At 40.7% G+C, this 17,696-nt stretch overlaps 1 protein-coding gene across 1 annotated transcript in view; it reads left to right on the top strand.

Annotated features, from left to right (window-relative positions):
* The window catches only part of CPED1 (cadherin like and PC-esterase domain containing 1), a 330,727-nt gene that overhangs the window by 284,350 nt on the left and 28,681 nt on the right, over nucleotides 1-17,696 (top strand). The window contains exons 18-21 of the mRNA XM_066262182.1: nucleotides 10,752-10,972; nucleotides 11,232-11,333; nucleotides 11,708-11,795; nucleotides 17,411-17,557. Of these exons, the coding sequence (XP_066118279.1) occupies nucleotides 10,752-10,972; nucleotides 11,232-11,333; nucleotides 11,708-11,795; nucleotides 17,411-17,557 (558 nt within the window). The remainder of the gene's footprint in view (nucleotides 1-10,751; nucleotides 10,973-11,231; nucleotides 11,334-11,707; nucleotides 11,796-17,410; nucleotides 17,558-17,696) is intronic.

Genomic DNA, 17,696 nt, shown 5'->3' on the forward strand with positions numbered 1-17,696 from the left:
TTTCAAAGCACTTTTTACTAGATGAGTATTTCCTTAAAAAAAGCCATTTGTAAACTCTCACACATGGGCAAGATAGAGTTCAAAAACTGATTTTTTTGAAAAAGCTCTATGAATGCATAAAGAAAAAGGCACTGGATTGAATGGAGTCCAGTTTTCAGATTAGGCTTAGTGTTCATATTTTCTACTAGCAAATAATTTCAGAAGGATGACTGACGAGTGAGGGGCAAGGAATAGGATGGACGTCTACTTCATGGTGACTGCAGTGTCAACACTCTTACTTTCATGACTGAGACTGTCTTTAAAGTAAAGCCGAAGTATAAGTTACTTTTTTAAAAAGAAAGGAAAAGAAAACATTTAGAAATGTCTTAACTGCCAGTTAATATTATTGTTAACTGAACATTGATTCTGTACAGGAGCGATGCTGTTTTCTCACACCTTACGCCCAACCAGACTGTCAGCTTCCTGAGGGCAGGAAACGTGTGGTGATCATTGCCATAATCTCACTATTGGCACAACTTTTGATACGTAATAGTGGCTTAATAAATATTTGTTGAGTAAACAGATAAGCTAAAATCTTGTTTATTTCGAATCATAGTTCCAAGGAGGTCGATAGCGTATCTGTTCTTTTCCACTCAAGAAAATCAAAGCTCAGAGAGATGAATTCGTTCATGAGGACACATGTCTGTGAGTGGCTACAACACAGGCATTTTTTAACCACCAACTTGGACAATCCAACCTTTCTATCTTAGAAATGCAGGACTGGAAGCAAGGAACGTAGTTGTTGCCATAACAATCAGACTTCTCTAAACTCTTTCAGAATACCATTTCGACCTCAGAATTTAGAGGGTTCAGGAAAATTCCAAAATGTCACAATCTATTAACATGAAAGGGAAGAGACGTTAATTTAAGTTCATCACTAAATTCCATGGCTTTGGACATGATGTATATATTTTTTTCTCAGACTCATTTTCTTCATCCGTAAAATAAGAAGTCTACACAATCTAATCCTATGTGGTAGATTAATCAACTTTGTAGAAATAAAAAATACTTCTTTCCTGTCTATGTGAAAATACCATAGACTGAGTAGCTTAAAGAGCTATTTATTTCTCACAGTTCTGGAAACTGAGAAGTCCAAGATCTGGGTGTCTGCTTGCTGTGTCCTCACAAAACAGAGAAAGAGTTCTAGTCTTCTCCTCTTCCTATAAGGATCACCCTCCACCCTTGTGACCTCATCTAAACCCAATTACCTCCCAAAGACTCCACTGCCCATGGGGGTTAGGGTTTTAGTATATGAATTTGGGGAAGACACAAACATGGAGTCTCTAATACGGTCTTTGCTAATGTTAAGGCTAACTATTAGCAACGCTACAAAGGTAGTGGTGAGAAAAAGGGAAGATCGCTTTTTTCTACCTGTTAGACAGATAGAATACTTGCAAAGTCTAAAAGTAAAGGCTCACGTTCAGATTAGGTGATCTTGGCAAAGACTAGCTACCTGACGTCTTAGCAGAAAGGACTCATCTTGGTGATTTTCCTAGGGCACAGCTGTCCTTCAGACCAGCATGCCCTGAAACTCACATTTGCCAGCACACCAGCAATGGTCCTACAGAGTCTGTTTTGTTTACAAGAAGCTAGTTTATTCTGTACACAACAGGGAAGCATCGTGCATGTTAAGCAGAGGACTGGCAAAACCAAAAGGAGGAAGCCATCCAGTAGCATCCTGGGGGGAAGGAAGAAATGGCGCTGGGCAGGCAGGTCTGTTCAGTGGAAAAGTTCACTAATGCAGCACTGAGAAGGCAAAAAAAGGAGGAGGATAAAATATGTATAAAATACACCCATCGATGGAAAAACTAATGTACACATGCTTGCATACACAGAACGTTTCTGGAAGTAGCAAACAGTCAAGCGTGATTACATAAGTGGAAAGGAATGGAAGAGGGTGGGTGGTGACAGCACCGGCTCCAGGTTTTTTTCCGAGGCCTCGTGCAAAGTGAAAATGCAGAACCTGCTGTTCAAAATCATTAAGAATGTCAAGAGGTCAACAGCAGCAAAATCAACCAAGCCCAGGACCCAAGCAACTGCCCAGGTCACGCACCATGAAGACAGCTCGGTAGGAAAGTGGGTTTGGTGAAAGGTGAAGCTATCTGTTTAACGATTCATACGTTTTCATTATTTACAATGTGTGAACATTTTGTAAATCAAAAAAACTCTATATTTTAACTGGTTGTATAAATCAGAATTGGGGCAGAAGCAGTGGACCTGCAAAGGAGGAGAAGAAGCCTAGAAAGATCACTTAGATGATATTTAGAATCACTTGGCAATGTGCCGGCAGGTGCACGTGCTGCTGCACCACACAGTATGGCGTTTACAAGGATAATAATGAAGCACTTGTTCTTTAAAGAAGCTCCGTTTATGAAAGGAGTAGGTTAGCATAAGGTTTTCCTGCCCCTCTAGTTTTCATTTTCTAGGAGAAAAATATAAATATGCAAAATGATCCTGAAACCCTTATTTTTCATCCGTGGGGCTATTAAAGTTCTCATCCTACACAGAGTTCTCTAAAGCAGCATTCTGTTTCAAAGACAAATAAATGTTAAAGCATAAAAATTAAAAAATTAGGAAAAAAATAAATATTTTAGCTATTAAACATCTTATATTCTGATTTTTTTTTGGAACCCTTTAAACCATGTCAAACATTCAAGAAAAGAAACATAATATTTGAGCAACAGTAAATGAAAATTCACCTCACATATAAATGAAGAAGACAGGGTCATGGAATAGTAAGAGCCTCAGACTGCAACAGTTTTGATCCCATCGGCTAAAGTGACTTTTTTATTTATTGAACCCATCTGAGTAACCCTACTAACCTGTATCAGAAACCTTGCAATATCAGTTATTCCTATCATGTTACCATAGCGGAAAGTCCAGAGTTAAGTTCAAGAATACTTTTATAATAACTTTTATGATGTCATGTTATTCATTCATCCAGCTTTTGTTGAGCAAAGAATCCATTCTGGTCCTGGATGGTTTGCGCAGTGGTAGAGCGTTGGCCTGGCTACAAAAAATTATATAGGAATCTTTATTTTTCCCCTGTAGAGAATCTATGGTGAGATCAAACTTAGTGCTTTCTTTGATTCCCTTTACTGGAGAGGACAGAAGATGGAGAAAACAGGATGGGCAGGGACCCAGCCAGTGCACTAGAGATAATTCCAACTTCCTCATTTTTTTCATATGCTCTAATTCATGCGTCTTGGATTATGTAAAAATGAGGACCTACGTAAACATTCAAATTCTAATTGTATAGTGCCTTACTAACCTGAAGATTTACAATTGATATGTAAATCTCACGGTTTAATACTTAGAATCCAAAAGTTTCAGTATCGCCAAGAATTAATAGTGTGAACAGATCATGCTACAAAAAACAGAACTTTATTTTGTATCCTAACTGAGGCAAGCTTAAGCCTCTGGGTATGCATTGAACTTAGTTGTCTATCTCCAAAGAATCAGATAAAAGGGCAACAAAATTAGACTGGGCAGGTGAGAATTATTGGAAATGATGACTTGAAAATTCAAATAGTGTGATGCTTTATTTAGCATTTCTCTCCAAGTAGTCACTTCTCTCCATTGAATTTTCTTGTATTCTTATTACGACGTTTTACATCTTTTTACTACTGTTTTACGTTGATGAACGCAAGACCACACTTGGACACGCATGCCCACCTGTGAGGAAGGAACCAGACACACTTTGGTTGAGATTTTAAAAAAGGTTTCAAGTTTCTGGTGACTTTGGCTGGGAACCCCAATGGCTCATGAGCAGGACCACATTTTCTCTACTTCAGTCATTTTCCTGCTCTTCAACAAGGTGAATAGGATAGCAGTCTGTGAAAGATAGATGAAATAAAATTTCTCCTGGAAGCATGTGTACCCCGTGTCTATGGCATACTTGCTTGTGTATAGAGGGCAGGTAGACGTAGGACCCCTTTTAAAGTAAACATTTATCCAGATATTAGTTATTTTAGTTTTAAGTTTGGGCATGTAGGTATAGGTTTTGAGATGTGTAATCATGTTGAATCAAAGCAAATTCAATTGAAAAATACAAGCTATGTTTTCAATTATATTCTCACACATTTCTCTAAATAGATACATACCTTTTATACTTAATAAACTCTGAATGGAGCATTTGTAAAAATTTATCAGAGCATAACTTTAACTATAGTGTGAACTATATGGGAAATAGTTTAAAACTATGATACTCACACTTACAACTAAAAAAACTTAAGGGCAGCCCTACCACACTGAATTAAACAAGCCATTATTTTATGTGTCAGATGAAAACATAGGTCAGAATTTAAACCACTAATAAAGTATTCGAGAAAAGAGTGCAAGTGGGAAAGGGAGCTATAAAAAGGGAGTATATACTGAAAGTATTTAAACTCAGCTGTTAAAACAGGAAACGTAACTTACATTTTAAAGTAATGTTTGCCGGTTAAGTAGTGTCTTAGAGTTCAAGGTGTTTACATTTTTGAAATGTGGCTAATTTGTAATAATATGTTCTAATATGTAAATTCCATTATAGTTACAATGGTTTGGTCAGTGTTGCAGGTCCGTTTTAATTTTTTAAAAAGGGAGAATGAAAGAACAGGAGGGCACCTCACTCTCACCAGGAAAGGATGCTCACCAGGTACATGATGCCCACCATCCATGTGGAATGGCAAGTAGATAAATAAATGTGTCCCAAGCAGCTAGATCTTTGTCTAGGTAATATTGTTTAGCTGTTTTTCCCCCCTTTTTTGTTGTTGCCAAATTTCATGGGTTTCAGAGTGACTTGCCTAAACGTCAATTTACACTTGTTCTTGACCCCAAAGAGCATTTTGGTTGGTCATCTCTGGCCAATTTAATCAAAACTCATCATTAGAAAACATTTGATGTAATAACGTTACATTTCACAGAGAGATGTTTGTTGGGCTAGATTTTTACGGTGTCCTAAATATAATGAGCCATCTTATCAGTTTTAACTTGATATAGAGCTGAATGACCCCTTGCCTCATTTAGAAATTGACATTTTTCTTATGAGGGCCATGGTGCTCAATCATGGGCTTGCTTATCAGAATCACTGTGAGCTATATAAACATATTGACTATGCTTGGCCCTGCATTAGACGTAGTGAATAAAACTCCCCTTCACCTCACTTTCATTCCCTTTAATTGCAGATATGAAAGCTCTCTAATAGGCAGGCACTGCCTAGATTAACGGACAAGTAGCTGTTATTGCACTCCTATCTGATTTCCTCTCTTGGGAAGGTTCCAATAAATTTCAGGGCTGAGTACAGTTGGCATCTAATGCACTTTGTTGAATCTAAAGAAATGTCTTCACTTCTGCAAATACTGAAGTAGAACCTAAGCAGCAGGAAAGGAGGAAGAAGGAAATGATTTTTTAAAGGTTTTTTCCCCCCGTCTAGTAAGTCTACATATATTCAGTTCTTACCCAGCCTCAACAGAGTAAAAAGCTCTGAGAATCTAACAAACTCCAGACAATTTACTATCTTTATTGATTCAACCCAGATAGCCACCAATAATTTTCTTTTCACTTCTTTATAACTTGATTTGCTAAGTTACTTTTGATGATTCAGATAAAGGAGGTAATAAAATAAAATATTTGCATGTGTAAGTATCATCATTGTTAGGTCCCTTCATTCATGATAAAACAAAATGAAATCAGAAAAACATTTTATTGTATATTTAAATCAAATATTCCTAAAATGTTGGTTCTATTTCCACTAGTAAATGATATTTCTTGCTATTATTTATTCCAGAGCCTCTATTTCTCTACAAATAGAAGATTTTTTGTGCACCATGTGGATTATAAATTAGCCTTTCATATACTTCACACTTTTGCTAATTCACAGGTGGAAAATCTAATTTTAGAGCTTAGCTTTTCCTCAGAAAAACTTAGCATGTAAGAGACTGTTGTGAAGACTAGCTAAGTAGTCATCAAACTCTTTTACTCTTCTTCCTGGCACTTAGCTCAACTGCATTTCTCAGTCTCTCTTGAAATTAGCTGTGTGGTCACATAACTGAGTTTTAACAAATGACCTGTGACAGCAGTAATGTGACCAGCTCTCAGGCTGGACCCGTAGAAAACCTGGCAGCCTCTCACTCCGTCCCCAGTTGGATATTGATGCCCAAGGAGTTCTTAGAAATCATAATTGAAGAAGACATGGTCCCATCATCCTCGGATTCTGAATGACTTTCCTGTCCCCATCCCCACACAGACAGCTGCCTACAACCAACGGGACTGTTTTTCCTGAGGCAGAAATAAACCTCGATTTTGATTAAGCCACCTACATTTAGGGTCTCAATTTGTTATGACATTTAATCTATCCCATCTAATATAGGGACTATAACTGAGAAATTAGAAATAAAAGTAAAGATAAACAATTTTATGGTTTTTAAATATACTGCTCACAAAAATTAGGGGATATTTTAAAATGAATATGAAGCGATAAAAAAAGAAGCATTTAATATTTTTTATTAAACAAGAACATCAGAAAAGCAAATGACAAGTCAAAGAAAGTTGTTTGATTATGCAAATGAGATGCAAAATTAACTTTTATTTCATTGGTGAAAATGCACTATACAAAAGGCTGAAAGTACTGGAGTATCTGCATATTCCCCGACCCCCTAATTTTTGTGAGCAGTGTAAGACAATTTGAAAATAAGTGTCAAGCTTTACTAGAGCCCAGGAACATGATGTGCTTCTAGATCCTGTGGTCCAACAGGACGTGTAAACCAGTGGGGGAATACCAGCCCTTGTCTACCTTGTGATGGCACACTCACGGTGAGTCTCGGGAATGGGACAGATGCAAACGTTTTCTGAACACGTCTGTCTCCAGCTGACGAACTGAGATCCAGGCTCATGCGACACATTCAGACATGCATGTTTCTGCCCCTGCGTCAGGGCCCACCTTCATGGAGACAGCCTCCCCTCATTGCACTGTAGAACCAGAATAGAGATGCTGCCCAGGAGAATGCAATTCAATCTTTGGCATCAAGTTGCTCCTGGAATCTGAAATGTTGTTTAGACATTTCCTCTCCTCTCTGACATGTTCTTTAAATGAGCTGATGACTTGAAAGTGCCCAGCAATGCGCTGGAAGGCACGTGGGCAGCGCTCGAAACCACTGCTTCCTTGCCTATGACTAATGCTAATGCACACCATAGTGTGCTTACAGTGTGGCAGGAACCAGATAAGCATTTTAAATCTCATCGAAGTCCTCAAAGGTGGTGATATTATTATTCCCGTGTTACACATAAGGGAATGAACTTTTGCACAGGTTCCATAATTTGCCTCGGATGATCTAGTTAATAATTAACAGTACCTAGAATTCTGAAACATGGCTCTTTGCCTCTGATATGGTTTTGTGAACTGCATCTTTGGATAACTCATGGAAAAGACTGGAAATCTAGACACTTTTTTTTTCTCCCTCAGTTACATGCAGCTACTTTGATTTTATTAAACCTCTGCATCTTTCTCAATGCAGGTGCCTAGTGATCTGACTGGCTGCCTGGAGAAACCCTAGGAGGGTTTGAAATTTAGTATAAAAGCTGGATCTTGAGACAGCTCTTTATGGCATTATAAGATGAATTGTGTTCCCACCCAACCAAATTCATATGCTGATGTCCTAACTCCCAATGCCTCAGAATATAACTATATTTGGAGAGAGGGCCTTTGAAAAAGTAATTAAGGTAAAACAAGGTCATATATGTGGACCCTAATTCAATATGACTTGTGCCCTTGTGAGACAAGAAGATTAGAATATAGACACAGAAAAAAGACCATGTGAAGACACAGGGTGAAAAAGCCACCTACATACCAAGAAGAGAGGTCCTCTGAAGAAACCAACCATGCAAATGCCTTGAACTTAGAGTTACTTACTTATTTGTTTTTTATTCAGTAAAAGGAGGGGAGGCAGAGACAGGCTCCGACATGCGCCCCGACCGGGATCAACCCAGCATGCCCACTAGAAGGCGATACTCTGCCCATCTGGAGTGTTGCTCTGTTGCTCAGCAACTGAGCTCTTTTGAGCACCTGAGGAGGAGGCCATGGAGCCATCCTCAGCACCTGGGGTCAACTCACTCCAATTGAACCATGGCTGTAGGACAGGAAGAGAGAAAGAGAAAGAGAGAGAGAGAGAGAAAGAAGCTAGAAGGGAAGGGGTGGAGAAGAAGATGAGCGCTTCTCCTGTGCTCCTTGACCAGGAATTGGACCCAGAACATCCACACACCAGGCCGAAGCTCTACCACTGAGCCAACTGGCCAGGATTGAACTTGGATTTCTAGCCTCCACAATCATGAGAAAAAGATTTCTGTGTAAGCCACCCAGTCTGTGGCAAAATGTTAATGGCAGCTCCACAGACTAATGCAAATAGAGTTGTATAATTACTAGTGTCTGAAATTAAGAGCTTTCCTGATTATTTAAAGTTGCCTTTCAAAAATCGGAAATCCCTGCCGGAAAAACAAACAAAACCATTTATAGGTCAAGTCCAGTAAGAAGAATTTGAAGTGATTTCACAAATTACTTTTTATACTGGAATCTGATTGCCCCAAATGGAACGTGACTGAGAGTATCAGTAACTGAAGCCTTGACACTTTATGTTATTCAGTTTAGCAGCTTAATGATGCTCATGGCAACAGTATTTGATCTGAAGGCAAATTGCAGATGCTTCCTGGATTTCTTCATATAACTTGTGTAATATACTTACCATGGAAAGATAAACCTTGGCAGATTCTCACTAGATCCACAATGGATGGACAAATACGATAGTGCTTGAGAGTTATGGCAATGACTACTGTTAAAATCAGAAGTGTGTGCATGACTAATGAAAACAGAAATCTCAACAATGAGAGAACACATGGAAGAACCAAATAAACCTATGCAAAGACATTCAAAAGGACTGTTTCTAACAAAGGTCCCTTTGATTTCCAGTTCAATAAATATATATATTTTTAAGTCTGTGCGTTGTACTGTAAGGAAAGTTAGAATTTATTCGACATTGACCCTGACTCTGACCTCAAATACTTCTTAACAGGGTATGAGAAAAGAACGACACAGACACAAATAGCCGTAATTTCTTGTGGTCTTTGACAAATATGTGTAATGGAAATAAACATTGTAATGAAATCAGAGGACAAACGAAGGTCTTTCTGACTGGGGCATGGGACATTTGTGTGAGGTCTGGAGAGTGCGTAGCATTCACTCAGGTGGGTTTGCAGAGGGAGGAGCAGGTGGATTAGCACAAGGATAAACAGATGCTCTTGAGTGCAAGCATGCTCAGTGAAAAAGTAGGAATCTGAGAGGAAGTGTTGAGAGGACAGGGCCATTGACCCTGCACTTGGAGTTAAAGGACCTGGGTTTGAGTCTTCTGTTCCTCATTTACTAGATTTATGACTTCAGTCTCCCTGAGTCTCAAACTGCTCCCCTGTGACACAGAAATGATGATTCAAACCTTACAATTTTGAACATTCAAAGTGAGTACCCTGTGTGAAACCTCCACCTAGCAAAGTGGTATGCAATAAAAATTCAGCAAATGTTAGCTGAACTTGAGGAGGCTAGACTTAATTCTACAGGAAACAGGATTCAATAGGGTTTTTGAGACTGAAAGTCCGATGACCAGGGCTAGGCATTTGGAAATGTGTCCCAGTAATACTATGTGTAGAATGAACTAGGGGCAACCATTGTGCAAGGAGGAAGACCCATTAGGAAAGCATTATTGGCCCTGGTGGTTGGCTCAGCGATAGAGCATCAGCCTGGCATGTGGAAGTCCTGGGTTCGATTCCTGGTCAGGGCACACAAGAGAAGTGACCATCAACTTCCCACCCCTCCCCTTTTTCTCTCCCCCCCCCCAACCCTGCAGCCATGGCTCATTCGAGCAAGTTGGCCACAGGTGCTGAGGATGGCACCATCACCTAAGGTGCTGAGATAGCTCAGTTGCCGAGCAACGGAGCCACAACTCAGATGGGCAGAGCACTGCCCCATAGGGGGCTTCAGGTGGATCCAGTTGGGGCATGTGCGGGAGACTGTTTCTCTGCCTCCCTGCCTCTCACTAATATTTTTTTTTCAAAAAGAAAGCATTATTAATAACAGCACAGCTTTGAAGCAATGGGGTCCTGAAACAGAGCTGTGCTGAGGGGAATGGAAGGAGAGGATGGATGTGAGAGACTCCCAGGGTAAATGGCACTCTGGGACACAGATAGCTGTTCAGAAAATCAGCAGCTCCTAGTCCTATGGCTCTTTTGTCAAGTAATTGCATGACCTCTACTGGGCTATGCAATCTTTTTGGATTCAAAGTTTTCTCATCTATGCACTAAAAAAAGATTAGAAAATCTCTAAGTAGCCTTAGAACACTAAAATACTTCATGCCTATTAGCACAAGGAAAAACAGTGCTAAAAGAAACTTGTTAAGTTGATTAGATGAGAAAGTAAAAGCATAAGGGAGCAGAGAAATAAAGATAACATGAGGCAAAAAGCTTTAAACAAGCGAATGTGTCAGTAGAGGATGGTATTTCTAGGAATAAGGAAGAGAGGAAAATAAACAGGTTTGGGAGAAAAAATAATAAATGTCATTTTTAACAGTTTGAAGGGCTGTCCTTCAAACACCTAGATTTTGGGGCTTAGGAATATTCAACAAATTATTTTATATTATCTCCCATACTGTGTCAACATCAGATTTGAAAGCAAATACTTTTTCTTTCAATTATAGATTCTTTTCATCGGAGATTCAACCAACAGAGGGATAATGTACTATTTGATTGAAAGGCTGAACGAAACCTTGCAGGAATGGCAGAAGGTGCATGGCACGAAATTCTATCACAATGTCAATGGTGGGAAGACTCTGATCAGTTATTCCTACTACCCTCAGTTCTGGATAAACCCTTCACTGAGACCAACGTTTGAAAAGGCACTTGGGCATCTCTTGCAAAGGTACAATGGAACTATTATGAACAGCGCAGTGCCACATGCACTGATGTTTTACTAGCAGTCATAATTGCTCACTGTATATCAAATGTGCTGAAAAGCTTAAAGCCCAAGTAATGTGGCTGAAAATGAGTTGGAAGTGACAAGGAGTCCTGTGATCAGGATGCCTGATACGGTTCAGTGAAATGTGAGGCAATGCTGTTAAAATGTTTACCATCTGTTCCAAGGCAACATGTCTTGTTTTTTTTTTTTTTCTGGAATTCAGATCAAGTCCTCTGGAGAATTCGGGCCAGACTGTGTTGGTCATTGGTGGTGTTCAGTGGCTTAATTCCAATCACCTGCAAATTATTCACAACGTTCTGAAAAGGTACATTTCTGCAACAATAATTGTCATTAGTATCCTAAGTAAAAAACAAACAAACCAACTCTGGATGTGACTGAGTTTTATCAAGATCTTATTTAAAGAGAAACTTGTTTAGAATTAAGTACTTAAAGTCTCGTTTAAAATATTTCAAAATACCTTTGTATCCAATCAGAAGATGGCTCTTCAATATTCAAATTTACATTTATAAGAGTTCAAAACATGCCCAGTGACACATAAAGCTATCCACACAAAAAACTAAATTATATCAAATCTATAAAATGAGACATTAGTCCTAGCTGCCATTTATCACATTGCGAAGAAATTCCACTTCTTTATTTATGTAAACTCATGACTTTATAATTCTAATTATTTCATAGGGAAAATCTACTCAATATCCTTGTGATCATCAAAACTCTGGGAATTGGATTTCACCTGCCAGTGGACGGAGTGCATTTCCTAACACAGGTGAGGCGTTTCCTCCGGGCTGCGTGAACTTCGTGCTTACTGTCTCTACTGGTGTCTACAAAAGGATGAGAAGGCACTACATAATAGACAGCGACCTTTATAAAAATCAAAGGAGATCATATACTTACAGGTTATGATTTCAAATTAGTTAGAATTATTCCTGGGCCTTGGCCAGTTGGCTCAGTGGTATAGCATTGGCACAGCATGTAGATATTCTGGGTTCAATTCTCAGTCAGGGCACACAGGAGAAGTGGCCATCTGCTCCTCCTCCCCTTCCCATCCTCCTTCTCTCTCTCTTTCGCTCTCTCTCTCTCTCTCTCTCTCTCTCCCTCCCCCAACCATGGCTCGATTGGTTCGAGCGCACCTACTCCAAAGCTGAGGATGGCTCCATGGAGTCTCCGCTTCAGATGCTAAAAATACCTTGCTTGTGAGCATGGTCTCATATGGGCAAACCATCAGCCCCACATGGGAGGTTACTGGGTAGATTTGGGTCGGGGTGCATATGGGAGTCTGTCTCTCTATTTCCCCTTCTCTCACTTGGAAAAGAAGAAGAAGAAAAAAAGGATTATTCCTGGAGAGAAAGAGACCGTAACCCAGGGGTCCCCAAACTTTTTACACAGGGGGCCAGTTCACTGTCCCTCAGACTGTTGGAGGGCCGGACTATAAAAAAAACTATGAACAAATCCCTATGCACACTGCACATATCTTATTTTAAAGTAAAAAAACAAAACGGGAACAAATACAATATTTAAAATAAAGAACAAGTAAATTTAAATCAACAAACTGACCAGTATTTCAATGGGAACTATGCTCCTCTCACTGACCACCAATGAAAGAAGTGCTCCTTCTGGAAGTGCAGCGGGGGGCCGGATAAATGGCCTCAGGGGGCCGCATGCGGGCCCGCAGGCCAGTAGTTTGGGGACCCCTGCCGTAACCCATAATGTGTTGTAAATGCTTTGAGTTCATAAAAGAAGAAAGGTAGAGCCAAACTATGAAAAAATAACTCAGGGTAGATAAGAGAGATTGTGCTGTAAGTGTCTCCCTACTCGACTAACATTTCCTATACCTTTAAAGACTCATGCTGAAACCACAAATGAAATTGTCAATATCAGTGAGTACTTTGGGAAAGAGAGGCTTTTTTTGAAGTTTGTTGACTGATATATTTAAAAAGAATTGTCCTTGAAGTAGTGTCATGAGCTTTTCCTCTGGTGGGACATTCATAAATGAAGGGAGTTAGAGGCCTCCGGCCAGTTCTTATAGATAATAGTAAATTAGTCTCAACGCTGCATAGAAATCTCAGAAAAGAGCAGAAAGACATCTGTAGGTAAGGGAACCAGCTGCTCTTGTTCAAGCCGGGAGGGGGCTTGGCAGCTGGTTTTGTGCATGATTGCTTGGCGGAGCTCGGGAGCACTGGGAACTGGGGAGACAGGAAGCTGTCCATTTAATGCATAAATGGAGTGAGATTTATTTTTGTGTCAATGTGGAGTGCTCCTAGCTTTCCCCAGCACAGATTACACAAACCCCTCTCCCTTCTTGAAACTCTGACTGCATAGAATCCATATCTATGCTGCAAGAGCAGCAGAGGTGGTAGAAAGTGGCCCAAGTAGGGCCTTTATTCTTTTATTTACTTTTTTAATTTTTATTTTAGAGAGAGAGAGACAGGAAGGGAGAGAGAGGAGAAGCATCAACTCATGGTTGTGTCACTTTAGTTGTTCATTGATTGCTTTCTCATATATACCTTGACTAGGGTACTCCAACCGAGCCAGTGACCCCTTGCTCAAGCCAGCAACCTTGGGCTCAAGCCAGTGACCTTAGGCTTTAAGCCAGCAACCTTTGAGCTCAAGCCAGCAACCTTGGGATCATGTTGATGATCCAACACTCAAGCTAGTTATCCTGTGCTCAAGTCAGTGACCTTGGATTTTGAACCTGGGATGCTAAAGTCCCAAGGTGATGCTCTATTCACTGCACCACTTGGCCAGGCCCAAGTAGAGCCTTTAAAATTGCCCCCTTGGAGTTAAGAGTGGAGATATTTAGCATCAGGGTAGCTGAAGAGTTTGAGACTGTTGAGGATTAGAAGAAGGGCTGTTTGATAATTTTTGCTGTGAGTTATGAGATAAATGTCCTTTACTGTTATCTCAAGGTTGAGATTGAAATTCCATCCTGAGGCTCTGGCTGGTTGGCTCAGCGGTATAGAATCAGCATGGCATGTGGAAATCCCAGATTCGATTCCTGGCCAGGGCACACAGGAGAAGGGACCATCTGCTTCTCCACCCCTTCCCCTCTCCTTTCACTCTATCTCTCTCTTCCCCTCCTGCAGCCAAGGCTCCACGAAAGCAAAGTTGGCCCAGGCACTGAGGATGGCTCCATGGCCTCCGCCTCAGGCACTAGAATGACTCTAATTGCAACGGAGCAATGCCCCAGAGGGGCAAAGCACCACCCCCTGGTGGGCATGCTGGGTGGATCCCAGTCAGGCACATGGAGGAGTCTGTCTCTCTGCTTCCCCGCTTCTCACTTCAGAAAAATACAAAAAAAAAAAAAAAAAAGTTCCTTCCTGAGAACTCTGGTCGCTCCACTTGGCTTCTTTGGCTGCAGCTCCTCACAGGAACTGGAGTGCTTGTGGCTGCTGCTTAAATGTATGTTACTAACTCAGGATCAGTTCATCTCAGCACACAGCAAACAATTCTTCAGCACTGCTCTGTACCAGAGATTATACTCAAAAGGATGCCTGTCCCCTGGGCTTTGATGGTGCTAATAACTCAGTCATTTCAAACTGAGTAAAGACAGAAGGATGGGTCAAGAGGATGGGGAAAACAATAGAATGACAGGGACAAGGATGATAGCAGTGGAGGCAGGAATACACCTGAACGCCTCATATGTTCACATAGCCATTCAAGACTTGGTCTCTGCTCTCCTCTATGGACTTCCCTCTTGCTTCCACTATATATGCACACATGTACATACACACATACAAACACAGACTCACATCAGTGAGCTCAGTCATACAGCGCATGTTTTAACCTCTCAAGTATGAGACGCTCAGTCACCTCCAGGTCTTTAAAATCACTGCCCCCCCCCCACCTACTCACCTGGATAACTTCCAAATACCCAGAAAGTGTTAATTAAAATGCCATTTCCTCTAGGAAGACTTAATGGGCACACCAGACTCAATAGTTTAGTCCTGCTATAAGCTCCTATAATATTATCTTGTATCCTCATGTATGCGACTCAACAGATACAATGTTCAGTTGCCTGTCTTCCCTGAAAGAATAACCTCTGAAAGAGCAAGGACCCGGGAGGGAGGCTGTCCTGCCTATGCTGGTACCCTTAATGCAAAATACCATTGTCCATTGTCCACACAGAGTAGTAGACTCTCAAAAATATCTATGCCTGAATGAGCGAATGATACTTTGTATGATTTGGCTGCTCCCAGGTAGCCTGTTCAAGACTAAAACATTCATTCCCCTAGACCTGAACCCCAGCAGGAATTACTTTTGCTGTAGAAACCCAACTGGTCCATGAAGAGTATTAAGACCCAGACCTCCTTACTTAATTTGGGCCATTCTCTCGGAAGATCCTTCCTAGCTCAAGAACCCCCAGTGGGTCACAGAGGCCTCTGTTGCAACTACCTTATAGGTGTTAATTCAAAGAGCAGCCTCCTGTAAATGTTCATCTGAGTCTATTTCCCAGAGAATGGACCTTACTCTAAAAGACTTCCTCTAGAAACTGCTTACTATGAAGTCCCATCTACCTTTCATAATTAGACATATTAAAGTTGAGAAAATGCTTGTAACTGGACAAGAAAAAGCCTACAAACCACACTGAGCATGCTTTAATATGTGATAGCGCAGGCAAAATTTGCATCTGTCTCATTTCCTCCATAGTTCTTCCTTATGAACCTTTTTTATTCACTGCTTCTCTTTGGGAGAAAACACTCTTCTTTGAATGTCACATAAAAACAGGGATGGGAGCACAGTGAAGAAAGAAAATTAGATGTGTTTGTACTGCTGCTTTTATCTTGCGGTCGGATTAACAAAAGCAAGCGATTTGCATTTTTACCTGGAAAATAGAAATGATTTTTGTTCTTTAGAATAAGCAGAGAGAATGCATTTCCCTCCGTTTGTCATTGTGGGATTGCACAGGAACAGAAGCTGAGACAGGTTGGCAGAAGAAGGGGACTTATGAGGGAGAGAGCCTGGGAAGGCTGAAGGGAAGAGCAGTCGGTAGGAAAATGTCCAGACCGCAGTGCCTCAAGCATATCACTCAGTCCTGCACCAAATACTTTTCAGGCCTGCTATGTATTGGGACGTGCGTTTGGCTGTAATGTGTCTGATATGAAGGATGTGGAAAGAGGAAGTACATAGAAAGGCCAGTCTGAGGAACTGTTGGCCAAGCCAATGAGAGTCCTGGAGATCGGGTGGTGGGAGGAGTTCCTTCTCACGGTGGTAGACCTGAACTAGAACTCCTGTGGAGCAGAGCATGACCATTGCCCTATACAGGGCTGGGGAGGGAAAGAAGACTAGGACTCAGGGAAACACCAGCTGGAGCTGTCACTCAATTCTGCTGCTCCCGGAAACACACTCCCCTCCCCTCCTTTCCTATCCCATTGGCAAAACTGTCTCTGATCAAGAGCCACCTCTCGAAGCCTCACTGTCCAGCTGCCCCCTTGAGCCTGGAAGAGCTATTCCTTTCTCTCTACTAGCCAGAACTTGTTATATTTTCCCACAATGACAGACCTCTGGTTCTCTTACTAGAATGTAATGTCTTAAGAGCAGTGACCATGATTTATTTATTCTTCTATTCCTGTCCCTCAGCACAGAGCTAAGCACGAAACAGATACTAATTAATATTCAAATGACTAAATTAATAAATATACAAATAGATGGAGATAACATTTGTGATTTTTAAACCTTGGCTTTTAAATTGAGAATTTTAGATATTTCAGTGGATCTTTGCTGGCAATAAACTAACAACTTTTTGTGGAAGGAAAAGTTCCAAATTGTATACCACTGTAGGCATTTAGGTATTGCTGTTTTATATACAAACAGATGTTTATAGAAATATTTTCAGTATAAAAATTAGGACATACTTATTTATGAAATTTATGGGAAATTAATTCTTTGTCTCAGAATGAAAAAATGCCATTTGCACAATTTCTACCTGATTTTTTAAATCATAAACAATGCTCTTAATAAAAATTCTTAGGCCCTGGCTGGTTTGCTCAGTGGTAGAGTGTCAGTCCAGTATATGGATGTCTTGGGTTTGATTCCCAGTCAGGGCACACACGAGAGGCACCCATCTGCTTCTCCACCCCACTGTCTCCCCCTTCTCTTTCTCTCTCTCTTCCCCGCATACAGCCATGGCTCAATTGTTTCCAGCGCTTTGGCCCCGGTCACTGAGGATGGCTCCATGGAGCCTCCATCTCAGGCACTAAAAACAGCTCAATTGCGAGCATGGCCCTGGATGGGCAGAGCATCAGCCCTAGACAGGGGTTGCTGGACAGATCTCAATTGGGGCACATGCAGGATTCTGTCTCTCTATCTTCCCTCTTCTCACTTGGAAAAAGAAGAAAAAGAAAAAAATTTTTTTTATTCTCATTTTTCTGCTTTGCAATACAGAGTCAAGTTCAGAATTTATGGAAAGAAAATTTGATTATTCTGGACACTGCAAAAAAATATGGCTACGAAGTGGTGGACACATTCACTATAACAATGGGGCGATACAAAGAGTTTTTGCAGGGGACCTGTGGATGCCATTTCCATGAGGTATTTATTCTGGCTTTCTAATTTTTGTAACTCCTGACTTTTTAAATGTTTTCTTGTTATTGTTAATTGCATTGTCAGTCTTATTTTGCATTACAAAACTGTCAGCAGGAGATTACATGATGTGTTTATTATCACTCAG

The sequence above is a fragment of the Saccopteryx bilineata genome, chromosome 2 (genome assembly GCF_036850765.1).
Source record: "Saccopteryx bilineata isolate mSacBil1 chromosome 2, mSacBil1_pri_phased_curated, whole genome shotgun sequence".
Taxonomy (NCBI): Eukaryota; Metazoa; Chordata; class Mammalia; order Chiroptera; family Emballonuridae; genus Saccopteryx; species Saccopteryx bilineata.